We start from the raw sequence: 27,573 nt of genomic DNA on the forward strand, positions 1-27,573 counted from the left end.
GCCTCCTAACTTTCTCCCATATCTCTCAATCCCCAGCCCTATACAAGCCCCTCATCAGCTTACTAAACTGCACTAGAGACACAGAAAGAGGAGAAAACACTGAAAGTATGTTTGTCTTGGAGTCCAGGGAGAGTTGGGTTCAGATCCTGTTTCTGACATTAGATTGTGATGTAGCATTCAATACATGTCAGTGGTGAGATTTGAATTCTGGCTTTCTATCTCCAAAGCCAACTGTACCCACTACTCCATACTTCTCCCTTATTATTATAGTCACAGAAGTCTAATACTTATGGTGCCAAACTTTTTCATTCTTTCACAAGTCTCCAACCTTTCCATTTGCCCTTTTCTAAATTTAGTTCTTCATATATTGTTTCACTGAAATGCTCATGGTTGAATTTCAGTCCTTAGCATTAGGATTTCTCTGCATCTTTGCTTTATCAGACAATTCTATATCTAACCCTTCCACTTATCCTATCAATCCTTTCTATCCCTGCTTGTGTTTTAGCATTTATCCTCTCATATTTGCACATTCAGTCTTTCTTCTACCCGTACCTTCTTTCTATCTAACCAATAACCATACTCAGATCTCCCTCCTTTAAAAAGAAAAAAAAAACACACACCTTTCAAATCTGTGTACCACCATTCTATTTTTTTTACCTTAATTGCACACTTCTTTTTTTTTAATTTTTTAAATTTTTATTTGGTCATTTCCAAAAACCATTCATTGGAAACAAAGATCATTTTCTTTTCTTCCCTCCCCCCTCCCACCACCTCTCCCATAGCCCACCCCCTGCAGATTGTTCAGGGACATTGCATCGCCACTAATGGAGAAGTCCATTACCTTCGATTGTACCACAATGTATCAGTCTCTGTGTACAATGTTTTCCTGGTTCTGCTCCTTTCGCTCTGCATCACTTCCTGGAGGTTGTTCCAGTCTCCATGGAATTCCTCCACTTTATTATTCCTTTTAGCACAATAGTATTCCATCACCAACATATACCACAATTTGTTCAGCCATTCCCCAATTGAAGGGCATCCCCTCATTTTCCAATTTTTGGCCACCACAAAGAGTGCAGCTATGAATATTCTTGTACAAGTCTTTTTCCTTATTATCTCTTTGGGATACAAGCCCAGCAGTGCTATGGCTGGATCAAAGGGCAGACAGTCTTTTATCGCCCTTTGGACATAGTTCCAAATTGCCTTCCAGAATGGTTGGATCAATTCACAACTCGACCAGCAATGAATTAGTGTCCCTACTTTGCCACATCCCCTCCAGCATTCATTACTTTACATAGCTATTATGTTAGCCAATCTGCTAGGTGTGAGGTGATACCTCAGAGTTGTTTTGATTTGCATCTCTCTGATTATAAGAGATTTAGAACACTTTTTCATGTGCTTATTAATAGTTTTGATTTCTTTGGCTGAGAACTGCCTGTTCATGTCCCTTGCCCATTTATCAATTGGAGAATGGCTTGATTTTTTGTACAATTGATTTAGTTCTTTGTAAATTTGAGTAATTAAACTTTTGTCAGAGGTTTTTATTAAAAGGGTAGTATGTATATATTTTATATAGCCCATGCTATGTGAATCTTGAAATTTCTCAGACTTGTGAATGTTAAAAGATTCTCAGACTCTACCTTAGAACATTTGGTTAAGACCATTCCCCATTTTAAACAATGAAGCTACTTAGATCTAAAATGTGAGAACTCTACTTAGATCAGAAATGGGAAGACCTCTACTCCATCCATACTTAAGACTGTTTTAGGGAAGAAAAACTCCTTGCAGAACAATGAAAAATACTTAAACCCATACTTAAGCCATGCCTATTTTTAGAATTAATTACAAAGGGGTGCTAAGTACCTATAAAGGTCAGGCAACTTGTGAACTTAAAAGGAGCAAAGAGGAAAAAACTTACACAGAGATTCTAACCTACTCAGGTGTGGATTACTAAAAGGATTAATCTACTCAGGTGTGAATTCAGAATGGGCTGTCCTTTGGAAAACGTCTACTGTGATTGGTAGATGTAAGAACTTAGGGAAGGTAACATAGGAGAAAACCCGCTATATAAGAAAAAGGAGAGACTGTTGATTAAGGCTCTTGAGATATACAGGCTCTTGAGAGACAATCTCTAAGGAGGTCTTTCAAGGGAGGCTGATTCTGGCTGGAACTCCCTCTGGGGAGACTCTGTCACTAGAATCCTTGCTTGGGCAGATCTTGTGGTGAGTGATTAAGGACTGGCTGATCTTTTCTCTTAAAGGCTTAGGCCTGGGTTGGCCAGGGCTGCCCTGGGCTGGCCTATTCTTTTCTCATTTATTTCCTTTCTCTCTCTCTCTCTTTCTTTTATTCCTCGTTGTATTATTAATTAAATTCTCTATAAAACCCAGTTGACTTGGGTATATTCTTAATTGGGAATATTTCCCTGGCGACCACTGTAAATATTGATTTTAAAACAAGACACTAGTGAAAACATATTTTCTGCAGTCACAATTTACTCACCCACTCTTGTATCTACTACAATTTATATCTTCCACTATTTTACTCACTACAGTTTACAACCTCAACCATTTTAACTCCTACAGTTTATGGCATCCACTCTTTTAAATGCCACAGCTATATTATCTTTTGTTCAATTTATTTACAAGGGTTTTGATTTTCCTTTTTAATGGGGAGGAAGGAGAGGAAAGAAATCAGATTTTTTATTTAAAATTTTTTTTTTTCAAAAGGGTGGCCTACATATTTCTAATGTTTTCTCACTATTTAATCCTCCTCAATCTCTTGTAATCTGAGACTGAAATTTTCTACGATTCCAGTGAGACCTTTTTTTTAACCTCGTAGATGTGACTGACATGTTTGACATTATTGATCACCCACTCTTTTTTTTTTTTAACCTTACCTTCTGCATTAGAATCAATACTATCTATTGGTTTCAAGGGAAAAGAGTGGTAAGGGATAGGTAATTGGAATTAAGTGACTTGCCCAGGGTCACATAGCTAGGAAGTGTCTGAGGCCAGATTTAAACCTAGGACCTCCCATCTCTAGGCCTGGCTCTCAATCCACTGAGCTACCCAGCTGCCCCCTATCACCCACTCTTAATGAAACTCTTTTTTTCCGGATTTCTGATAGGTAAAGAGAAAGGCAGTATCTTGCACATAGGCATACAATAAATAAATGCCTTTTGGTTTTGATCTAATTATTTGTAAGCTCATTTTTCTTCCTAACCCATTAATTGCTGAACCCCCAGGTTCTTCTGTTTTCTGATTTCTTCTCTCTATATACACTCTCACCTGGTGATCTCAACCATTCCCATAGCCTCAGCTATTAAATATCTAGATGTTACCTACATCAGTAGCCCTGTTGTTATTCCCAAACTGCTCCAGATTAATATCTCCAGTCACCAAAGTAACCAGCTCATACCTCAAATTCAGCTTATCCAATTTATCCTTATAATCTATTTTGTAAAGATTAAAATTTAGGGGAGACTGGGGAGACTGAGGCATCTGAAATTAGTTTCTCTCTGCAAGGAGTATTATATTTTTTTTAGAGGTTTATTGAAGATTAAGGATTAAAGAAAATACAGCATAAGAAACACGTGTCCAGGCCATAGAGTCGCCTAGACACAACCTCACCTACATTATGAAAAAAAGCCACGCCTGCCCCAAAGCGGAAGTCCAAGAGACAGAGAGACTCCTCAAAAGCCTTTGAATCAACTTAAAATACCCTCTCAATCTCAGACCAGGTGAGATTACAAGGCATTCTGGGGGAGTGGAGCAAAGGCTCATGGGGATTGTAGTCCTGTATTCAAGTCTATTTTTTACAATTTCTACTTTATAATTTGTTTTAAATTAGTGGTGCCACAGCCTTCCCAGGTGTCCAAGTTCAAAGCATAAATCTCTGATTCTTCACTCCCATATACACTGAGTTCCCTCATTTCTCTCCACAGTATCTACCCCTCATGTTTCCCTTCCCAATACTACTCAAGTTCAAGCCCTCATTGTCTGTCTCTCCCTTAGACTAATTACCAAAACAGTTTCCTATTTAGTCTTTCTGTCTCTGATGTTTATTACTTCTAGTCCTTCACAATGCTTTTATACTAATCTTCTTATTGAATAGCTTTGATCTTAAGGTTATTAAGCTTTTAGAATTATAACAGTGAGCCACAGAAATCATCTGGTCCAGTCCCATTATTTCCCAGTTATTGACACAAACCTTAGAAGTGAAGGTGATGGCTGACAGCTAGTTAATGGTAGAAAAAACTGGGACCAAAATATCACTAGGAAGCTTTCAGTGGCTTCTCCCTATATTTCAAAATTCAAAGGTCTGTGATTTCATTGATAAGATTACTCTCCACTGGAATAGATTGTAACCCTCTGCTCAATATGACTGATTTTTGTTTGTTTGGTTTCTGTGATTGGCCCCATCCTCTTGTTCTCTCTCATCTGAGTTATGATTCTGTTATCCCAGCCAGCCTGAATATATCCTGGATTTTATTTCCCTTCTACCTTAGATAAGACTTATCTTACAGCCTCCACACTGCTTGCACACTTCCCAGTGTTCCAGAAGTATACATCACTCTGTAGTTCTCTTACTATTATATAGTCCATATTGTTGCTTAAAGGTTTTATTCTTCCCTACTAGACTATAAGGAGCATCAGAATAGATAGGCATTATGCATTGCCCCAACTTCTTCCCCGATGTCCACCCAGCACAGTGTAAAATGATGTATGTACATGTGTAACCCAGTGGAATTGCTTATCAGCTCAGGGAGGGGGGAGAGGAAAGAATATGAATTGTGTAACCATGGGAAAATATTCTTAATTTTTTTTAGTGATCCAGTATGAATTGAGTGGTGGTTTAAACATTTCACTTCTTTTGCTTTTAGGGGGAAAGAGAGCAGTGTAACTCAGTACTAGACCTGCTTATATGAGCATTTGCCTATTAACAGTCTCATGTAATCAAAGGGTTCTGTGTTAATAGGAACATGAGATGACTAAATCCCCTAAATTTCTTTCTTACATGTTACAGGTTATAGAGCTTTCGATGAATCTTTTTTTTTTAACCTTCCGTCTTGGAATCAATACTGTGTATTGGCTCCAAGGCAGAAGAGTGGTAAGGGCTAGGCAATGAGGGTCAAGTGACTTGCCCAGGGTCACACAGCTGGGAAGTGTCTGAGGCCGGATTTGAACCTAGGACCTCCCATCTCGAGGCCTGGCTCTCAATCCACTGAGCCACCCAGCTGCCCCCCAATTTCAATGAATCTTAAGATATTCCTAGAATTCTGGTCCTTAGGAGCTTTTCTACTCTTTGTTCATATGTGGGAATAGATAGAGGCAGGATACAGATACTTTCTAAGGAAAAGCATATCCCCAGGGAGTGTTTTAGAAGGGCTTCAGTGACAGTCCTGATCTTACAGCTGAGAAGCTAATATGTTGCAGTATTAGAGCCAAGCATGGGATGGGGGGTGGGGGGGGAGGGGTAAAAATAACTCCTGGGCCACAGTTCCAGAAACATCCAATAGCTACATTCAGAAACTACCAGGTACTAGGAGGTTAAAAGGCGGTCATCCCCCAAGCCCTGCTGTCTGAAGTTTACAGTCTGAGAAGACTGAGTAGAGTACTAGGGAAACTACAACTGCTGGCTCTGGGGTTCTGGCATACAGACTAACTAAGCAGTCTTACTGAGGAGGAAGCTAACTTGAAATATACAAAGCTTGTTAAGAAATTCCAACTAAAATCAAATAAAATAGTTAAGGAGATTTAATCATTAAAAGATAAGGTGGAAGAGTATCCCTGAAATAAGGATTTGAGACCTTGTATCAAAAGAAGTTTTGTTTGGAAATATAGCACAAAACTATATTGTGGGAAATTCATTTTGAATTGTGAAGTTTCTCCTCCAAGATATGAAACTGGGTTGGCTCCTGCCTCTTGTTTAGATCCTAACTGGATTAAGGGCATGGCTGAGCAGCTGTGCTGAACCCTGATTCAAAATGTGCTCAGGAGCCTTGTTAGAAAGTATGGTGGCCTGTTTGCCTCCTTAAGACCCCCATCTTCCTGTGGTAAAGTAATAAGAGGAGTTGGTAGTCTCTTAAATCCACTTTTCTCAATGGTTATTTACCAAAGATGTCTTGGGATGTCCAGGGGGAGGGACTGAGTGATGAGATGACAAGGGGTATGGAAGAGGTACACCATAGGAATTCTAGCTCTTCTTGTCCAGCCCGACCTTGTTCCTGCCTGTTTGGATTGTGGAAGGAAGGCTACTAGCCATTTTAGATTTTCTTGAGAGGTTAACTAAATTTAAGTTAATTTAATATTAAGAAATATTACCACTTGAAAAATTCAATCATTGCAGTATAAGCAACAGGTTGAAACAGTAGGGGAAAATGGACTTGGGGGCTGAATTTAGGAAACCTGAATTACAGTCTCACCTTTACCTCTAACAATCTGTGGCACTGGGCACATTTTGTTTTTTTGTTTTTAATTTTTTTTTATATATTTTCCTTATTAATAAAATGGACAATTGGACTGAGAGATCTCCCCTCTTAGCTCAGATTGTGTCAGTGTAGTGATCAACATGTGGTCAAATTATATTTTCATTGTAATCAATGAGAAAAATAGAAAAAGAATTTACTTCCCAATCAAAATGCAAATTCAAGGGTATAGTTGTTTACTTTGAATAATTATGATTATGCCATAAAAAATTTTTTAACTGCTCTCCTGTCCTTGGAACTGATCTTTAGAATTATTCTAAAACAGACGGTAACAGTTTTAAAAAATGAATTAAAACTAGCTAATGTTTTTATAGGCATAGTAGGAAGTAATTTTATTTTTTTAAACTGTATAGGAGTGTTTGTAGCAATATTATACATAATAACAAAAAGGAAAAGCCAGGAAACCACCAAAATGCCCAATGTTTGGGGATTGGCTGTGGAGTTCTCAGCTACCATAAGTAATGGCATACAGAAAATATATAAAAATAAAGTATCTCTGGAAATGATGCAGATGGAAAAAAGCAGAGGTAGATTGGTCATGCTATTTTTTAAATTATTTTAATTTGGGGGCAGCTGGGTAGCTCAGTGGATTGAGAGCCAGGCCTAGAGATGGGAAGTCCTAGGTTCAAATCCGGCCTCAGACACTTCCCAGCTGTGTGACCCTGGGCAAGTCACTTGACCCCCCTTGCCTAGCCCTTACCACTCTTCTGCCTTGGAGCCAATACACAGTACTGACTCCAAGACGGAAGGCAAGGGTTTTAGAAAAAAAAATTTTTTTTTTATTTTAATTTATAATCTTAAAACCCAAATGGATTTTATATATAGTGAATTAAAGATAACTGTCATTGATTCCTATGCCCAGTCTTATGATTAAAAAGTATACTATTAAAATTACAGCCTAGAAGCAGTTATATGGCTCAGTGGATAGAGAGCCAGGCCTAAAGATGGGAGGTCCTGGATTCACATGTGACCTCAAGACACTTCTTAGCTATGTGACCCTGGGCAAGTCATTTAACCCTAATTTCCTAAAGCTTACCATTCTTCTGCCAGAGAACTGATAGTATCCATTCTAAGGCAAAAGGTGAAGGTTTTAAAATAAAATGAATTATAGCCTGAGAGTCATACTATATATGAACTGTACTGTACTGGTTAATATCATTAAGTTGAAAAAATAGATACCTGCTTTTAAAATTAAAAACTGCTACAGAAACCAAAGAGAACAGAAGCTTTCCTTAGAATGCTAGAATATTATGTCTTAAATGTTAACTCCTACATGAGGCAACATTTTTGTACCTTGTTGAGAGTCGGACCTAAGCAGGCAACTGTATTTTCATTTTTCTCCAGCCGTACCTTATAGTCAGCATGGCAACTTCATCAGAAGAAGTTTTACTGATTGTAAAGAAGGTACGTCAAAAGAAGCAGGATGGAGCCCTGTACCTCATGGCAGAAAGGATCGCTTGGGCACCTGAAGGCAAAGACAGATTTACAATCAGCCATATGTATGCGGACATTAAATGTAAGTCAATCATCTCAAGCAGAAATTTGGTTTTTTAATATTTTGACAACTGAATTTCAATAAAATGTCTCCTTTGTATTTTATTTTATGCATTTAAAAACATGGATTCTGAGAAGAGATCCCCAAGCTTCACCAGACTTCCCAGAGGATCTATGACAAACAAGTTATAAAAGCTATAGGAACAGTTGGAGGTTATATTTATAAATACATTTCAAATTACTGTGATCTATTTGAGAGGCAGCATGGAAGTGTGAAAAGAACTAACCTTGGAGCCAAGGAGACCTCGGTTCCACTCCCAACTCCTTTATAAGTTGCCTCCATGACCTCTTGGTGTGCTAGACAGCTCCCTCAGACCATAAGTTATAGAGAAGTGCCAGGCCACATTGGATAATGGGAATTTCCTCATCTAAAACTTACCTATATTAATGCAATCACTGGTCCAGTTTCTCTGTCCATGTGCTCTGTTTATGTGACCTATATGGCTATTTGGCCAACAGCTTTAGGAAATCGTGAAATACTTTGCATGGGTTTGGAATTTTGGGGGGTTTTCGTTTGTCTTTTTAAAGTAGGGTATAAGAGTGTTCCATGTTTTATTTAGCTATAAAGCCATTTAAAATCTTTTTGCTTACCCCCAAGTTTGTAAGTTTAGTTTTGAAAATTTAAAAATCAGAGTAAATATAGAACTTTGCGAATTGACAGGAAATTTGTTACATTGTGTTTTTAGCAACATTTGCCAAATTGTTCTATTTTGGTTCTAACTGGAATTTGAATCTTTACTTAGAAAGTAAAGCTCCACTGGTCTCAACTTGTGTGAGGTTCATAACTGAACAGACAAGTAAACCCTTAGCAGAATTATAGCTTAGGACTGTTCTGATTCACAAGGAGCAACTATTCTCTATTGCTATGGCATGTATAACATAATACTATATTGATGAGTTAATACATCAAAATAGAAAATCTGAGATATAGAAAATACTTAGAAAAGTAGAAAAACTGAATTGCTACAAGTGAATTCCCAGGGGCAACTAGTAATGCAGTGGATAGAGAGAACCAGGCCTATAGATGGGCAATCCTGAGTTCAAATCTGGCCTCAGACTCTTCCTAGCTATGTGACCCCAGTTGAGTCACTTAACCTGTTACCTAGCCCTTACCGCCCTTCTGCCTTAGAACTGATACTAAGAATTGATTCTAAGACAGAAGGTAAGGGGATTTTTGTTATTATTTTTAAGTGAATTTCCAGTAGAGGTCAAGATTTAAGGAACACAACTCCAGATATAGCCAACTGTTCCACAACTTCTTAACATTCAATATTCTTAGAATGTTAGAAATATTCTCTACATATGCGTGACTCCCTAGTCAAGACTCCCTTGCATAAATGAAAATGTACTTATTAACTGTCTATGAGCTCCTTGAGAGCAAGGAGGTCTTTTGGCTTTCTTTGTATCCCCATAGGTTAGCACAATATATTTAATAAGTGTTTTTTGACTTGCTGTGTGCCAAGAGAGAAGTTTGAAATGTCTAGTAGGCAATTGGTGGTGTGTCACTAAATCTTAGGAGAAAGGCTTTGGTTGGATTTTTGCTTCATCTACACAAACATGATAAATCCCTGAAGCTGATGAAGCTACCAGGTAAGTAGAGACTAGAGGCAGGATCACTAATTAGGCTTTTGCCAGGTAGTCAGTGAAAGACCTGAAATATAATAAAAATCAGTCACTCTCCTGGTCATGTTGAGTGGGGAAGGGGGAGGCCAACTGAATCTTATTTCATCCACATGAGAGATTCCTTTCAGAGACTAACTAGAGCAACACAGATCTAGTTTGTCCCTAACTTTTAGTCTTGAAGGACTACCTCAAATACTGAGAATTACTATTTGTTAGGGACAGAACTTGAACCACTTGATATATAGGTGGTGGTGGTAGTATGTCCGTTTTAAATAAAAGTTGTTGGTTAGTCTCCTCTTTTATGTGGTGCCCTTCAGTTATATATCTAGCAAGATTAATTTCACATAAAGTTTTTAGAGAGATATCTTAACACTCATTGCAGATATAGCCAGATTTTGAGCCCACCAAAAATGCAAGCTGACTAAAAGCCTTAAGTTGACAATTCTTCAGTTGAATATAAAAGGAATTTGTATATGTGAAAATTCTATTAATATATCATAACAAAAAATAAAATTGTTTAAATAAAGAAAAAAGTCTTGGTTTCTAAAGAAGGGCTGGGAAGTTGCTATGAAAGCTCTTCATTCTCCAAGGCTACTATTTCTCTGTTAACATAAAAAAATCTAAACTTTTCATGATGGGTTTGGCTTTGTGAATGATTTTAAAAGAAAATATTCTGCTTAATATGATGTATCTGATCCTAGAACTCAGTGTAGCCTTGATATAGACACATAGATGAGAAGTTTTCAGAGGGAGTTTTTGCCCCTCAAAAACAAGAAAGACGCTGCTTGGGAGCTTGCATTTCTTCACATGTTGAAGCAGTGGCTTGTTTGTGGGCTTTGTTTAAAGGTATCTCTCGAGTTGATCAAGGTTCCTTGTCACCATAGGAAGGGAGCAGGGCTACTGAACTCCTTAGCATGACCCTGATCTTGGGAAGAAATAGGCATAGTCTATTATCTGAAGTCCTGTGACAGCTAACGAACACTAATTAACTCTAATTAACCTCATGTTTGTTTTTAGGCCAGAAAATCAGTCCAGAAGGAAAAGCTAAAATCCAGCTTCAGCTGGTGCTACATGCAGGAGACACTACTAATTTCCATTTTTCCAATGAAAGCACAGCTATAAAGGAGCGAGATGCTGTGAAAGATCTTCTTCAGCAGTTGCTACCCAAATTCAAGAGGAAAGCCAATAAAGAACTGGAAGAGAAAAACAGGTGAAGGACAGGGAGAAGCCAGAGCATGATCTTCCAAGGCCAACACTGACTTTTTGTTTCTTTTCAACTATACTTTTGTTATCCCTACTTTTGCTATATATGGAGTTGCCCACTGTAGGGATAAGTAATGCCTTTTACTAGTTTAAAAAAAAAACTTTAATTTTTCAGATTACATTTGGGTATGCTCCCATTTAATCCTAACAATAAAGGAAATAGAAATTAATTTTGAAAAGTAAAGGGGGAAGATGAGTGTCCTCTTAGATATCAAGAGAAAATGTCAGCATGTCTAATCTTATAGAGTGTTTTGCGAGACCTAAACTACAGAAATAAGAGTGGAAATTGGGAGAGATTTTCTTACGGTTTGAGTTTAAATTAAACCTTACTGTGTACTTCTTCAGACAATCAGAACACATAAAACTCAGTGTTTCAACAACGGTCAAAATATTCCTGGGTAAAATAATTACTATAAGACATTGCTGAAAATTTCTCCCCCTCACACCATTCAAAGCAATAGTGCTCTTTTATTACCATACCTACCTCCTGCCCAAGTATATCCCTCTAAAATGCTTTCTATATGATTATTAAAGAAGAAATGAAAAGGCTTATAGTGTTTACATTTAATATCGGTTCAAGATTATGTGTTTTGATACTACTTGCTTTTGAAACTTGAAGCTAAATGATACATTATTCTAGATAGTTCAATTTTTATTTAATACATTCTATCACCAGAATGCTGCAAGAGGATCCTGTTTTGTTTCAGCTTTATAAAGACCTGGTGGTGAGTCAGGTGATCAGTGCTGAGGAATTTTGGGCCAATCGTTTAAGCATGAATACTGTGGATAGCCCTGCAGCATCCAATCACAAGCAAGATGTGGGCATTTCTGCAGCATTTCTGGTATGTGACCTGTCTTATCCTCAGACTTCTAAAGAAAGAGAAATTAGACATTATATGTCTGATAATATAAAGAAGTTTGTAATGCTTATGCCAGTTCTTCCACCAGAGCTTTGGTGTTTTCTAGTAAGAGTCAAATATTACATTGAATTTTAAATTCTATATCTTGTGTTCTCAGTCCCTTAAAATAACATTGTAGATTAAGCATACTTATTTTAACTTCTGTTTTTGCCTTTTTTGCTTTATTGTCTTTTTGACTAAATTCTGAGTGAGTAAATCTAGTTCTGAAGCTATCTGAGCTTTAAGCAAAGCAGTTTATTTATTTTCAATATTAGCCTACTAACCAATCCTTGTTTTCCCCTTTGTTTTAATTGATGACCTCACCTATCCTGAGAGTTCTGTCTTCTCATGCATTTTTGTAGTTATCTAAATTAAAATGCATAACAATATTGAGAGGTAGAAGAGCATAGTGGATAGAGCTGATATCAAAATCATTAGGACTTACATGAGTTCAGACTCACTTCTGACATACATAGTTTTAAGAGTCTCAAAAAGTCACTTGTTCTCACAGGGCCCCTTGGCAACCGTTTTAGACTGTAGGTGGCTGGTCCTCATTGCTAGAGGGAAATTCTTCCCCTAGGAGTTCTCTGAATGAGAGAAATCATGGGCCTAGCTAAAAAAAAAAGTCATGGGGGTTTTTTGGTTGTTGTTTTTAAACAAAGTTAAATAATGACTATCTCATTTTGAAAGCAGGTAATATTCCTAGGAAAAGATAATGCCCAGCAGGGGAAAAAAAACAGTTGCCATTGTTGAATTGGAAATATTATGCTGTCCTCTTTGAACCAAAATAACATTCATTTTACACATTATTGAATACTTTCTATGTGGAAGGTACTTTGTTAGGCCTAATTAGTCTACCATGAGAGCAGTTACTGAGATCTTACTTAAACTCAACAATTTGAGGACCTATTGTCTACAAATCACACAGATACAGAAATGGATTCAAAAATAAGATAAAATTTAGCAGAGGAGATAATATGTTTAATTCTTAAAATGTATCCATTAACATTCATTAGATATTTATAAAAGGAATATTAATTAGGATTTTCTTTTATCTGAGGACCATACCACCACCTTTCTTAAAACATCTACCAGTTGTCAGTCCTTTGGCATTCTTGCACTTACTCTTTTTGCTACATTAGAAGTAAAATTTTTCAGAGGTTGTCTATTGGGTATAGAAAACCAGACCTTTGGAGCCCTGGCTTAGTAAAAAAAGAAAAAGCCCAGGGAGGAAATAGACAACATTCATTCTGTGGTTAGCCCTCAAGGGTCATCCTTCTTGTCTCACTCTGATTGACTTCTGTTTGTGTTCTTTCTCATAGGCTGATGTCCGCCCTCAGACAGATGGCTGTAATGGCCTAAGGTATAATTTAACCTCTGATATCATTGAGTCCATATTTAGGACCTACCCAGCAGGTAAGAAGTTAATATTTCCAATATTGAATGCATGCACATGTGTTTGTGATGCAATACATCTTGAAAGCTGGCTTCCAATTCTTGCTGTTATTTTATTGATTAAAGAGCCTTTCTTGTCATTCCTTTTCAGAATTTATCTTATAACTAAACTTAATTTGATCAGATTAGGTTTCTCTGAAAGACTAATGAGAATCATTTTTATTTTTAGATTCATAGAGTGAACCACATAATCAAAATTTTGTTTCATCAAGAATTTTATATTCACATTGATTTTGTTCGCTTCATTATCCACTGCTTGTGACTAGATTCAACGTAATTAATCTCATTCATGGTCTCATAGTTAGATGAAATTGCATATTTTCAGGTACCACCTACCTACCAGACTATTCATACTCAGGCTCCTTTATAATTTTGCCATCTCTTTGGGGATATACCAGGGTTCTATCTCAGATCTTTCTTAATCTCAACTCTCTTGTTTAATCAAATGAAACCTGAATATGTACCTAGCCTTGATCTCTCCTGCATGCCAGGTTATCATCTAATCTGCCTCCTAGACTTAGCCACATGGGTGTCTCATTGAAACTCATGTCCAAATAGCTCATATTTCTCCAGACTCACCCCCTCAGTTCCTATTTCTGTCCAGGTCACTACCATTCTCCAAGTCTCCAAGGTCCTATCTTCCAGAAAGCATCCTTTGCCTTCTTTGCCTGCCAGCAATGGCCAGGCATCTGTCAGTTGCCAGGTCCAGTCAGTTCTGTCTCCTCAAAATCTGTCGCTTGTGTTCCCTTCTCTGCACAAGCTCTTCAGCCAACCAAGTTCACCCACCTCTTAGCCAGTAATATCACAGTAGTGTCCTGATGGAACTCACTCTCCTCCTCACGTCTCACCTGTCCCTATGGCACAGGCCTAACTATGTTACACCCTTGACAACCTGTCTTTTCAAATTGATTGACCATTACTGTCTCTTACATAACCTCTACTGCAGCCAAATTAGTCTTCTCACTGTTTGCCACATGAGATATTCTGTCTCCCATTTCTGTATATGCTGTCTCCCAAACCTAAAATGCTCTCCTCCTGTGCATTGGCCTCCAAGGACTTCTAGTTTCCTTTAAAAAATCTTCCTAATTCTTCTAGTTGTTACTGTTTTTCCTTCCTCCCCCTCCAAAAAAAAAAATTACTAATTACTTTATCTTCATTTACATTTATTTGTGTGTCTAAATTGTTCCCTTTCCTTACCCCCCCCCCCCCAATGCCTTTCCTCCCCTGATGGCAAAAACTTGTGCTTCTGTTCTTAAGTGTTATCATCATTTAGTACAGCATATACTGCTTGTTGAATTAAATTACCTTTTGCAGAATTCCCTAATTCTCCTCTTTGGGGCCACATCAAATAAATATAGTCCCTCTTCCACATTATGACCTTTCATGTATTTTTAAAAACATCCTATCCACCTTAAATCTGTTATTCTTCAGGCTAATTACGCATAGCTTTGTTTGAGTTTCCTTTGAGAGTTTTAAATAATGGAAATTTGTTTTGATTTGTTTTGCTTTTAACTGGTGTCTAGATTCTCTACAGCTTTTTAAATTATATAGCATTATCTGTTCTATGTTTTCCCACAGTAAAAATGAAATATGCAGAAAATGTTCCACATAACATGACAGAAAAAGAGTTCTGGACAAGATTTTTTCAATCCCATTATTTTCATAGGGATCGACTTAACACAGGGTCAAAAGATCTCTTTGCAGAATGTGCCAAAATGGATGAAAAGGGTGAGTGATCTTTGTTATCACTGTCAGCATTCTGGTTTTCATTAAGGGATATTTTCCTAAAATAGTGTGAATTGACTCAAAGTTGAGTTTTGTTTCATTTTCTAGGTTTAAAAACAATGGTATCTCTAGGAGTGAAAAACCCCCTACTAGATTTGACAGCACTGGAGGATAAATCATTAGATGAGGTAAGGAGAAGTGGAAGACTTTTAATAGGGAAGAAAGGGATCTCAAATTTACAGTTTTTAAGCAACCTACGGCAGAAATTCTTAGCCTCAGGGTCCACAGATAGATATTATGGGGTCTGGGCTTCAATGGGAATTAATCCTTAATATCTACTAACTGCTAATTGAAATTTAGCATTTCTTTCAGCTGTCTTTGTTTCAACAACAAACCAGTATTTTTTTTATTTTACTACTTTTTTTAATACCATAGAAATAATTTTTGATAGTTTTTTTATTCAGATTCTCTCCCTGTCTCTACACACAGACTCCCCCACCCCATTGGTAAATGGTCTGTTATAGTTTATACTAGTACTTTTCATACAATACTTATTTCCATATTCCCCATACAAAAGATGTATATCACACATACAATTTTAAAAACTCATGAAAAAAATAAAGTGAATGATGACATGCTTTGATCTGCAACAGTTTCCTACAGTTCTGTCTTTGGCTTTGGATACCATTTTTTATCATGAGTCTCTTTGCATTATCTTGGGACCTTGTTTAGTCCTTCACAGTTGATCATTGTATATAGTATTTCTGTTACTATATCTACTGTTCTTCTAAATGACAGTAATATTAAGCTTCACTACAATGATCAAGGAGTCCATGACACAAAGATTAAGAATTCTGGAGGACAATTAGAACTGTGCCCAAGAAACATAAAACTTTGCTTGCCCTTTGACCTTGCAGTGCCATTACTAGGTCTCTGTTCCCCAAACACAATCAAAGAAAAAGGAAGTGGGCTCTTATACACAAAAATATTTATAGCAGCTCTTTTTTGTGCTGGCAAAGAATTGGAATTTGAGGGGATACTCATAAGGTAAAGAATGACTAAACAAATCGTGGTGTATGATTGTAATGGAATACTGCCATGCTATAGGAAATGATGAAGGGGATGGTTTCAAAAAAAGTGGGAGAGATTTATATGAATTGATACAGATTTAAGTGAGCAGAACCAAAAGAACATTGTACACAACAAAATCAATATTGTAACAATGATCAACTTTGAAAGACTTGGTTATTCTGATCAATGTCATGATCCAAGACAATTCTAAAGGACCCATTCTGGAAAATGCTGTCCACCTCCAAATAGAACTGATAAACTTTGAGTAGAAAATGAAGTATAATTTTTTCACTTTCTTCATTGTCTTGCTTTTTGTTTTCTGCAGTAATTCTAATACAGAAATCTGTTTTGTATGATTTTACACATGTAATTAATGTTATATTGCTTGCCTTGTCCCAATGAATGGCAAAAGGAGAGAATTTGGAACTCAAAAAAATTTTTTTCACTTGAAAAACAATTTTAAAAATAAAATTAGAAAAGGTTAAGAACCTATGATCTCATGTGTCACCAAAATCCAGTGACAAAATAGTATGTACTTTCCACTCTATAATTCTCAATTCATTTTAACAAATATTTCCTCAATGCCCTGTCATGCAGTGATCTGTGCTTAGTGCTAAGGAAGATATAATGATAAATAACCTAGTTTCTGCTAATCAGTAAGATGACACACTCAGATATACAGATATACAGAGTGTACAAATACATGAGTAGGGAAGCTTTCCATGAGGGTACACAGAAAGTAAAGAAGTCACTTCTGACTTGTTGTGTGAGGAGGGGTGAAATTAAGGAAGAGTGTAAAACAAGAAAGATACTATGAAATATCTACCCTGAAGTCTTTCTAGAATGGCTTCCATATTTTGGCCAGTAACTATTATTCACATGTTCTATCTACTTTTACCAAAATTTCCCTTGCAAGATTTCACAAATCTTAAATGATTACAGTTCAGAACCCACAGTTTAAATCTTGTGATCTGAAGGTTCAGTGAATAAATTCTCCATACATTTGTTTCCTTCAACCAACTTTGTCGTGATGAAGCTTCTCCAGGCTGATTCAGACTCCTTCCCAGATGATAGACTAAAGCCCTCAACAAGCTATGAGGAGTCATGAAGGTAGATAGATCTTATTTCCTGAGGATTATGATTTTCTGGACCTATGATCAGCAGTGTCCTAATTTCCATCAATTTGATCTCTTCTCCTATTATTTGAAACCCTCATTTCCTGGAAAGTGTAAAAGAATATTCCATAATACATTTAGGACATCCATCCAATCTAATTCTAGATTAGAATGTAGTTTTTTAAATGATGTAGTTTTTATAATAGAAACAATGAAATCTCTCCACACTTGTGATTACCTTGTAATACCTGTAGATGACACTAGTCAGAGTTTGAATTCTTAATGTGGTGGTATATGTGAGAAATTGTTTACCTAACATCTAGTGTCTAATGTTATAAATTAGATTTGACATTCTTAAGGAGTAGAAATAAATAGAACTGTCTCTTTTGTTAATGGAATAATTCTGATTAAATTTGTTCAATTTAAAATCTAAAATTTTTGTTGATATGTAAGTTTATTTATTTTTAAACCCTTACCTTCTGTCTTGGAGTCAATACTGTGTATTGGTTCCAAAGCGGAAGAATGGTAAGGACTAGGCAATGGGGGTCAGGTGACTTGCCCAGGGTCACATAGCTGGGAAGTGTCTGAGGCCAGATTTGAACCTAGGACCTCCCCCATCTCTAGGCCTGGCTCTCAATCCACTGAGCTACCCACCTGCCCCCAATATGTAAGTTTAAATGGGAATTATGTCATAATTTCTTAACATTTAAAATATACACTACATACATCACTACTTGGATATTTTAATACCTCAGATCTGTGGTAATGGGAGACCTTGATCTCTTGCTTCAGATCACAATTCTTCAGATTCTTTTAAATGTGATTCTTGTTCCTGTTTTTCTGAAAATCCTAGATAGACTGACTATTCATGCTGCACTAAAGCAATAGTTCCTAACTTGGCAAAGGGATTTCAAATTTCCAGATGCCTGAAGGTCTAGGAAATTGTTACTAAACATATCTGAGGTTGGAATTCTTTGCTTCAAGCAGATAATCATTCTGTTATTCTTCTCATATCTATGTAGAAGCATTACTGTTGATTTCTAGTAAGAGAAACAATTATTCCATTAACATAGAGAATTTAAACTCCATGTGCTGAAGCTCTTCAACTCTTAATCTTAGACCTGGGCCACTCAGAGATGGTGACTTGTCTGGGGTCCCTTTGTAGGAGTAAGTCCAGGTTTTTCTGACTCTGAAGTTAGCTTTCTGTGCACTATGCCACAGGACCTCTTTTCTTTGTCATTCTGCATTTTAGTCAGTATTCAATAATTTTAGCAGTTAATACATCCTAATACTACAGCTATCATCATTAGAGGAAGGATGGTGTATAAATTTTTAGACATCAGAAGGGTTCTGATGCAAAAAAAAAAAACTTAAACTATGCAAGTGGTTTTTCTTGCAGGGCTATATTTGGGTTTGGGGAGAGAGGTTTGGTTTTATGTTTGGGTTTTGCTTTGTTTTTAAATATTTCATGGATAATAGTGTAGCACTTGATCTTAATCCCTCACCTTCCCTATATTTCCACCCCACCTCTTTTTCTGGTCCTACAGTTTCATTTACTTAATGTCTTTTATGCCATACCTTCACTGTGAGTCTTGGTAGGTAATATGCTTAACACTTTTATACCTAAGAATTTAGTAATTTATTTGGGGAATTTTTAAAGGTCAGTTACTCAACAATGGTCTTTCAAATAAGTGTGTGTTAAATTAGCTATTATATTTTATTAGAAGCAGCCTTATTTAAAAGTTTGGAGGAAAACTATTTTTAGGTATTTCCTATTTTACAACTTCATATTGTTCTTCACAGGGCTATGGAGTTTCCCCTGTGCCATCTACTTCCAACTCTTCGAAATCCATAAAGGAGAACAGCAATGCCGCAATCATCAAGAGATTTAACCATCATAGTGCCATGGTCCTGGCAGCAGGTCTCAGGAAACAGTTAAGTATTAATGCATGCAGAAGAGAAGTAGTTGGAATTTTTAAGTTAATTCCATGTTTTCTCTCACCCTGTGCTTTTTTAAAAATATCTTTTCTTTCTCTTTTAAGAGAAGCACAACATGATCACAATGAGAACAACAGCACAGATGGGAATTCTCGGGATTCAGACTTCTTTCAGCCACCAGTCAAAAGGGTAAGAGGTGGAACTGTTACTTGATGGCACATTATCTTCCTTTATTACCCCTTTTATTCAGTAGACTCTCCTTCCTTGCCACTCATAGAATTTGAAGCTGAAAGAGACTAGTCTCACAACTTCTTTTTATTGATGAAGAAATTATAAACCAGTAAAGGTTATTATCTATACAGGATTAGAAATCCTGAAGGAAAAAATAAAGACAAAAAGAATCCTTGGTGTTTGGCAACTCTTGGATATAATTATAATTTTTTACATAACACCAGGCAAAAATGAATTTATGAAAATTAGTGGTGCCTACAAATAAATAAGTACCTTGTCAAGATAAGACCCCTTGAATATGGAAATAGGTCTTGATCAATGGCACATGTAAAACCCAATATATTTGCTCATTGGCTACGGGAGAGGGGTGGGAGGAGGGGAGGGAAAGAACATTAATCATGTAATTATAGAAAAATTCTAAAATAATTAAATGAAATTTTACAAATTGAAAAAGAAGATAAGACCCCTAAATGGAGGGTCTTGATGTTATCCTGAGGCATTCACATTTTGTCCTAAAAATATTAGAGTCATTGTGATCTTTCTCCTTGAGCAAGAGAAGCATGTGATAACTGAACAGGAAGACAAGGAAACACTGCTTTCTAAATACCTCTTGGTTCTTTTCTGAAATACATTTAATGCTATAAAATGTGTTCTCGTGAATCTTATACTTCAGGTAGTACTTCTTTTTGGTATATTAAAAGATAAATGTAGAGAAAGAGTATCTGAAATTTTTTTCTCATGTTTACCAAGTTATTTCAGGTATCTCTTAGCAAATAATGCCATTAATATTTATAAATATTGCTTATATTATTAATATGTTACTAATAACAATTCATAAATTTCAGGTGAAGTTACAGGAATCCATTGAATATGAAGACTTGGGGAAAAATAACAACATAAAAACTATTGCACTAAGCCTAAAGAAGTCAGATAGGTGAGTTCAATTTCCAGTTAAAATACATGCAAGTGTGAATATTTTATAAACCAGTTTGTGCAAAGTAATTCTACCCTGAAGTCTTTCTAGAATGGCTTCCATATTTTGGCCAGTAACTATTATTCACATGTTCTATCTACTTTTATCAAAATGTCCCTTGCAAGATTTCACAAATCTTAAATGATTACAGTTCAGAACCCACAGTTTAAATCTTGTGATCTGAAGGTTCAGTGAATAAATTCTCCATAAATTTGTTTCCTTCTTGAATACATTTTGGAGAATAGATTTACTGAAGTGTCTCATTTATGCAATGTCAAAAAAAATATGGTAACTTTTGAGATGGTTGAAAGACAAAACATTTTAGATTGATTTATATTAACTTTTTCTTTCATCTTCAATCTTCAGGTATTATCACGGTCCAACACCAATTCAGTCCCTCCAGTATGCAACAAGTCAGGATATTATCAATTCTTTTCAGAGTATTAAGCAAGAGATGGAAACTTACACACCCAAACTAACTCAGGTAAGTAACTTCAGAGGGTAAACCTTTTTTTTTTTTAACTTAGAAAACTATCATTTTTGATGGAACTTAATACTGCCATTATCTCTGCTAAATTCATGCTTTTTCTATTTATTGCTCTTATTTTGAAGAGCATCGTAGGATCCTAGAACAGGAACAGGAAGGGACATTAGAAGTTACCTATTTCAAACAATTTTTGAGGCTGTTCATATTCTGGCATGCATACATAAGAAATATACATTCAAAAATACATACATACAATCTTGGTGGAAAAATTAGACTGGAAATTTCCCAACTTTGAATGTCTTTGAATGTAGATACTAACAGAGTGGAGAATATATTTTCTTTCTTTTACTTACTAAGTATTGGTTCCAACGCAGAAGAACAGTAAGGGCTCTAAGTAATTGAGATTGAGTGATTTACCCAATGTCACAAAACTAGGATGTGTCTGAGGTCAGATTTGAACCTAGGATCTCCTATCTCTATACCTAGTTCTCTATTCACTGAGCTACTTCACTGCCCCTGAACGATATAGTTTCAAAATTTTTTGCCTTTAATTATCTTCATTTGCCATGCTTTGGAATTTTAAATAAATAAATTATTGAATTTCTATTTTAATCAGTTGCACTTTTTTAGTTGTCATCAAGAGAACAAAATACAGTCTGTTTGCTAGCTAGTCTCTTTCATTCACTGTTGATCATTCTACTTTGTCAGGGAAAAAAATATGTGAAATAATTGGGCAAAATAATTTCACTTAATCCATAAGAAAGATCCCATTTAAATAGCAGTGTTCTATGGTTCTTTAAGTCCCCAATGACCACTCTAGTATTTCAGGAATTCTCTATTTGGTCTTAGGCCAAGGAATCGATGCCCATCCTCAAACATTAACTGGAACGAGAAGCCTGGTTCCTCTTTGAAAGATTAGGATATGAAAGTCCTTTTTCATCCTTGAGATGATTGTAAATAGGTCTTGACTACTCTTACCTGTACTTCTGAATTAAAAATTTAACTTTTATGTATACATTTTGCTAAATCTGAAGTAACTAAAAATTCTAAAGGAGAAGTTTTTGTTTTGTTTCTCCAGGTTCTTTCAAGTGGTGCTGCAAGTAGTACCATCACGGCCCTATCCCCTGGAGGAGCACTTATGCAGGGAGGACCACAGCAAGCCATAAACCGTATGTGTCACAGGTTCATCTTAGATGAAAGGGAGTAGGGAGGACAGATAACATTTACTTTTTAAAAGCAAATATGACCTTGTTCATTTATATAAGAACTTTGTTTTCTTAAACTGTCATAATCTGTTTAACACTGATTTTTAACTGGCCCAAATTTAAGCTTATTAAAATGAGTGGAGTGTTTATACTTATTTATTCACTTATTTACTTATAAATAATGGGCAAAATTGTTATCTAGTTTGTCAGAGAGATTTTAATCTCTGAAGATTTGTTAAGCTCTCAAGGGAGTGATTGTACATGTATTAGAGTATGGGTCCAAAGTGGTCAATCTCAAGGATTTAATATATGGAGCAGGCAGGGGGCTTGGATTTCAAAAACGTTTTCCTTTTTTTGCAGAGATGGTGCCAAGTGACATTCAGTCAGAACTCAAACACTTGTATGTGGCTGTGGGAGAGCTGCTGAGGCATTTCTGGTCCTGTTTTCCAGTTAACACACCATTCCTAGAAGAAAAGGTAAGAACAGAGAAATTCCCATCAGACTGGATTGCTAAGGTGACATGGCTCAGGACATGGTGATCCAGGGTCAGAAATACACTCAAACTTAAGCTGATTAGAACATTAGGGTGGGTAACTTGATACTAAAGACACAATTCATCAAATATGTTAACTTCAACTTGCTTTGGGAAAGAGAAAATGAATCTCCAAAGGTAGAGACTCCGGGGTGCAGTTGTCCCAAAAAGTCTGTTGTTTTAATCCGATTTATTAAGCATTTGTTAGTGTGTCCAGCATTCTCAGTTGCTGGGTGACTATAAAACATAAAGGATTCCTGGCTCCCTGTCCTTTGGAGCTTTCAAATAGAAAAGAGCAGGAGAAAGCATGAGAAAACATGAGGAAGAGAGGATCCAGCACTTAGGAAGGGAGCCTTGCGAGTTAGCATTGTCCTTTGTGAAACCTTTGCTTATAAGACAGGTGCTGTGTGTTTCTATTGGCACACAGACTGGGCAGGAATCTGCTTATAGCTAGCCAGAAAAAGGGACTCCTTCATTCCATAACCATCTATTCAGTGCCTGCTAAGAGGTGGGTGACATGAAAGGCACTGGGATTACAGAGACAAAATTGATGCCATCTCTGCTCTTGAGGAGCTCTGTTCTTCTATAAGTGCAAAAGTGTAGAGAGGCACTAGTGTCTAGAGTGGTTAGGAGGCCTCTGGGGGGAGCATCTAAACAGAGCTCAGTGCTGGTGATTCAGAGGTCAGTGCTAATGATTCTATAAAATGAAAGTGTAGGGGTCATGCTCTCGGCATCAAGAGGTGGAATTCAAGTCCAACAAACAACAACTCTAGTTTGTAGCTTCAGTCTTCAAAGGAGCATTATGTGCCATAAAACCTGGGAAAGTCATAAGCTGAAACCAGATTGTGATGGGCTTTAATGCAAAATGAGTTTGTTGTGACCTAAGAGTTGAAGGAGTCTTTGTTACATTCTTAGCCCTTAGATCTGTGTTTTCAGATTATCCATCAGCTCTTGGAGCTGTGTGCATAGAGGATGGGAGGTGGGAAAAGCAGTTATCCAAAAGAGCTGAGCTGAGTGTGATGCATGATCTATACCAGCAATTAACTAGGAGGTCCCAAATGGAAAAGACTGCAACTCACTGTTGGAATTAATGGAGAGTAACAAGAGTTTTGAAGTGACCAGCACAGAATGCCCTCTAATTGTGTTTGTGTCATTATGCACAAAGTATAAGTTGGTGTCTTTCCAAGATGTGATGGTGGAAAGGCTAGAGGAATTCTTTTCAACTTGTCAGGAAAATGAAATGTACCTTGAAAAAGATGGGGAAAGTCTTTCAAGAAATCCAAAGAAAGGGAGCTCAGTGGATTGAGAGCCAGGCCTAGAGATGGGGGGTCCTAAGTTCAAATCTGGCCTCAGACACTTCCCAGCTGTGTGACTCTGGGCAAGTCACTTGACCCCCATTGCCTAGCCCTTACTGCTCTTCTGCCTTGGAACCAATACACAGAATTGACTCCAAGACAGAAGGTAAGGGTTTTTAAAGAAAGAAAGAAATCCAAGAAAAGGAGTATAGTGATACAGAATAGAAACTTAATCTATATCAAGAGATTGGATGATGGAAAAGAAAGAGGAAAGCTACTTAATATTTAACAATAGTTTCTTCTTTTGAAAGAGGAATTGGTAGCTTTCTTAGAGCCAGGGTCCAAACTGTGCCTTAAAGTCTCTTGAGACTTGTTGAGCTGAACAGTCATTACCCACACCTGAAGAGCATATTGCAGGCTCTCTAGAATTCTTAAAGAAACTGTCCTGTTAGGGGCAGATGTGGCACTTTTACCTCTGTAGCTCCACAAAGATAGGAGTGTCAGGGAAGCCGCTTTGAATGAATTACAAAGGATAAATGATCTGGATAGCCTAGATCTGTGTTGGCAAACCTATACCACACATGCCAGAGGGGGCTACTCCCTTCCCCCTCCCAATGTGCACCTAAGGACATTTCTCCCATCACTTGCCCCTCTGCCCCAGCAGCCCATTGGAAGCGCTTCCTTTCTACTGCCTGGGGTTGCAGTTTGGGTTCTTGGTCTCTAAAAGGTTCACCATCACTGGCATAGACCATGGGCAAGAATTGCAGAACTAAGATCAAAGTCCTACAGGAGCATTCACCTATAGACAACCAAATTATTTGCCCATGATCAGTCAATTATTTCTTTGAGTTCTGTTATTTAGGGAGAAACCAAGTTCTTCATTTATTCAGTAACCATTTTACCATGAGGTGCCTACTCTGTGCCAAACAATCCCTGCTTGTAAGGGACTTATATTCTCTTGAGGGAAACAACACATACTCATAAAGAGATAAATATAAATAAAAAGTTGTCATAACAGGGTGATTTCAGTAAGTGGAAGTGTTGCACCTAGTATGTATCAGAGGCAAGCTTAGACCAGGTCATTGTGTTTAAGAAACCAGTTCTACAGTCTCTGTGCAACACTGCATCTTATTATGCATTTGCTCATATTTTTCAGGTAGTAAGGATGAAGAATAATTTGGAACGATTCCAAGCTACTAAGCTCTGCCCATTCCAAGAAAAAATTCGGAGACAGTATTTAAGCACAAATGTAAGAAAACAGCTGATTTAACATTTTCTACATGCAGTAAAATACTTAGATTGTATTTTATTTTGTATTGATGAACAGACTTTCTGATTTGTTTGTTTTTTAATTAGCCAAGATTATTTACCATTATATGTGTAAACATAATGGGTTAAGGAGTATAGATGGTGAAATTTTCTTTAAAGTATTGCCTAAATAGACAAATAAGTGATGTAAGACACTGACCAAGGTAAGACTTTATAAACAATTCCCCCAAGTGAGGCAAGTGATTTATTCATTCAAAAAATCATTCATTTTAATCTGATGGATATTATCCTTTGTCTTTTTGAGCCTCTATAAACATGCCACTTCTTAATCAGAAAAGTTTCTGATGTAAGAGAACTACTTCTTTACTTTTCCTAAAAGCAGCAATTTCAATAGGGGAATCCCCAGTGGCTTCCAGATTTGACTGAAGTAAGTCCTAACACTAAATGATTAGGCATCATAAGACAAACAGTTAAGTCAGGCCTATCCCTCTGCACATGCTTGGTGTGGGGCTAATCCCTGACATACTTGAAAATTATCATTTCTCCCACAGAAACACATTTGTATACACAGTTTGTGGCTAACTCTTAGGGCCACCATAGTGCCCTGTGACCTCTTGAAGGTAATTAAACCAGACCCCTGGACTAGTGTCAAGTAATTCAGGGGTGTCTCTACCAGGAGTCAGCCCAGAGGCAGAGCAGTCTCAGTATGCCTCAAGCAGCTGTGAACTCATAAGATCCTGACCTGGAATTCTGGATACTTAACATAATTCTAGCATTCCCCACATGGTGACTCATATACTCACTTTTCTGCATCAAGCCCATCATCTTCTTTAGCTATGTGCTGTCTCTAATGTATAATGACTTTTTATGCTTGTGTATGGCTTTATTCTTATTCTCAGAGCACTTTGCAGTACATTGTGTCACCAGGAAATGGTAATAATGAGCTTAGGTCATGGTATGTCAGCAGAGATACTGCAACCTTCCAGGGTGTTGTCAAAGTCTTTTGGCTGTTTTACAGTTGATAAGTCACATAGAAGAGATGTTGCAGACAGCCTACAATAAACTCCACACATGGCAGTCCAGGCGCTTGCTAAAGAAGACGTGAAGGAGCCCAGGGCATTGGAGGCTTTGGTCCCTGGGATGCTTTCTGCAGCAGTTGTGGGAACACACCCTGAGCAGCTCGCACTTCACCCAGAAGATGCTGCAGGGACATCTGCAGCCACTGGACTTGGGAGCTGACGCTATTGAACTTGCACATTCTGGAGTGAAAGGAGCTGTGGTTAAACTTGAAAACTGGGAGGTAAATTAAGGCAGAACCAAAACAAGCTGAATTGCAAAAAAATATATATATTTTAAAAAGACACTGTTTACTGCAGTTACTCAGGAACTGCTTTTGATTTGCATTAAGAGCTGCTTTCAGAAATAAAAAGTAACTTTTAAAAGGGTGAATTGATAAAATCTGAAAAAAAAATTTGTCTAACCTTTTTTTTTTTTAAGTATATGGCACAGGGTAGAAATTTAATGTTGTTTTTTTTTTGTTTGTTTGTTTTTGTTTTTTTTCCTTCACTGGATCCTCACGTTTTACTGGATTCTGTTTGTACTTTACTGAAACAGGTTGAAAAAGGAGTATTTTAAATAAAGCAGAGAGAAGCTGTCGCTCTAACCATCAGGAGACAGTTGTGGTCAGAGGCATCTTCTGCTCTGTGTTTCCTACGGAAATGAGAAGCAATAGAATTGCACTGAGCGCTTATTTGTGGTTTGGGGTCCTGGAATGACACAAGGGGAACAGTTTTGCAGAAAGTCTTGAATTTTTTATGCAAAATCTTTTCAAGAGACAATGGAGCTGCATGTTTTTGTTTGAGTGCACATATGCACTGCTGAGATTTTTTTAAGATGGCATGTGCTTTGGGAAACAAACTGCTTTTTTAAGAGTTTAAAGATCTTACAAGTGAAGAGAACTATAAGAATCATTTACTTATTTTCACCTCGAGAAATAAAGTTTCTCAAGTCTGTTTTTTTCCAGTCTCTACCTGACTGTTAAAACTATTTTTGGCGAATCGATAATCATTGCATAGAGTGGAAAGCGTGTGAATGCAAAAAGAAGTTAGATATGATATTGTATCTGGAATCTGTGCCATATTTTGTTCCTAATAGGATCAACTCACTGTTTATCTAAGACTTAGCTGTCTTGTATTAAAAATTATACAAAAAAAGTAAACCCGTTTTATACATACCATTTAACTGACACATTCTGTGTTTTTTCATTGTCTGGTGGTTCGTGTCTGGTCTTGCAGTGGGTTGGGTTGCTCATATACTGAATTTGAAGCAAATGTCACATTGCATTTCATAATCTGGGTGCAAGGGAAAGCTATATTCAGTATTTGAACAGAGGAATTAGTAGGGAAAGGGGATCAAAACTCCAAAGAGACAATATGGGATTTCATTTTTCCTTTT

The 27,573-nt window shown here is 36.9% G+C and overlaps 1 protein-coding gene and 1 long non-coding RNA gene across 6 annotated transcripts in view; one reads left to right on the forward strand and one right to left on the reverse strand.

Moving 5' to 3' along the window:
- The window catches only part of GTF2H1 (general transcription factor IIH subunit 1), a 36,545-nt gene extending 9,179 nt beyond the window's left edge, over nucleotides 1-27,366 (forward strand). For 3 of the 5 annotated variants that reach the window (XM_056802206.1, XM_056802205.1, XM_056802204.1), the window contains 14 exons: nucleotides 7,829-8,000; nucleotides 10,679-10,871; nucleotides 11,601-11,766; nucleotides 13,146-13,239; nucleotides 14,857-15,006; nucleotides 15,112-15,191; nucleotides 18,993-19,123; nucleotides 19,232-19,316; nucleotides 20,204-20,292; nucleotides 20,698-20,815; nucleotides 21,897-21,987; nucleotides 22,384-22,499; nucleotides 25,007-25,099; nucleotides 26,138-27,366. In XM_056802206.1, coding sequence (XP_056658184.1) covers nucleotides 7,847-8,000; nucleotides 10,679-10,871; nucleotides 11,601-11,766; nucleotides 13,146-13,239; nucleotides 14,857-15,006; nucleotides 15,112-15,191; nucleotides 18,993-19,123; nucleotides 19,232-19,316; nucleotides 20,204-20,292; nucleotides 20,698-20,815; nucleotides 21,897-21,987; nucleotides 22,384-22,499; nucleotides 25,007-25,099; nucleotides 26,138-26,224 — 1,647 coding nt within the window. In that variant the 5' untranslated portion in view covers nucleotides 7,829-7,846 and the 3' untranslated portion in view covers nucleotides 26,225-27,366. Of the gene's footprint in view, nucleotides 1-3,541; nucleotides 3,737-7,828; nucleotides 8,001-10,678; nucleotides 10,872-11,600; nucleotides 11,767-13,145; nucleotides 13,240-14,856; nucleotides 15,007-15,111; nucleotides 15,192-18,992; nucleotides 19,124-19,231; nucleotides 19,317-20,203; nucleotides 20,293-20,697; nucleotides 20,816-21,896; nucleotides 21,988-22,383; nucleotides 22,500-25,006; nucleotides 25,100-26,137 lie in introns of all 5 variants that reach the window. The other 2 variants (XR_469326.3, XM_056802207.1) reach the window with 2 other exon arrangements.
- LOC130455019 (uncharacterized) lies at nucleotides 22,312-26,165 on the reverse strand. Its single transcript, XR_008912787.1, has 2 exons — nucleotides 25,923-26,165; nucleotides 22,312-22,487 (listed from the first exon to the last, which is right to left on the reverse strand). It is a non-coding gene; the product is annotated as an uncharacterized LOC130455019 (long non-coding RNA).
- Nucleotides 27,367-27,573: the final 207 nt, after the last annotated feature.

Source organism: Monodelphis domestica, chromosome 6, assembly GCF_027887165.1.
Source record: "Monodelphis domestica isolate mMonDom1 chromosome 6, mMonDom1.pri, whole genome shotgun sequence".
NCBI classification, from domain to species: Eukaryota; Metazoa; Chordata; class Mammalia; order Didelphimorphia; family Didelphidae; genus Monodelphis; species Monodelphis domestica.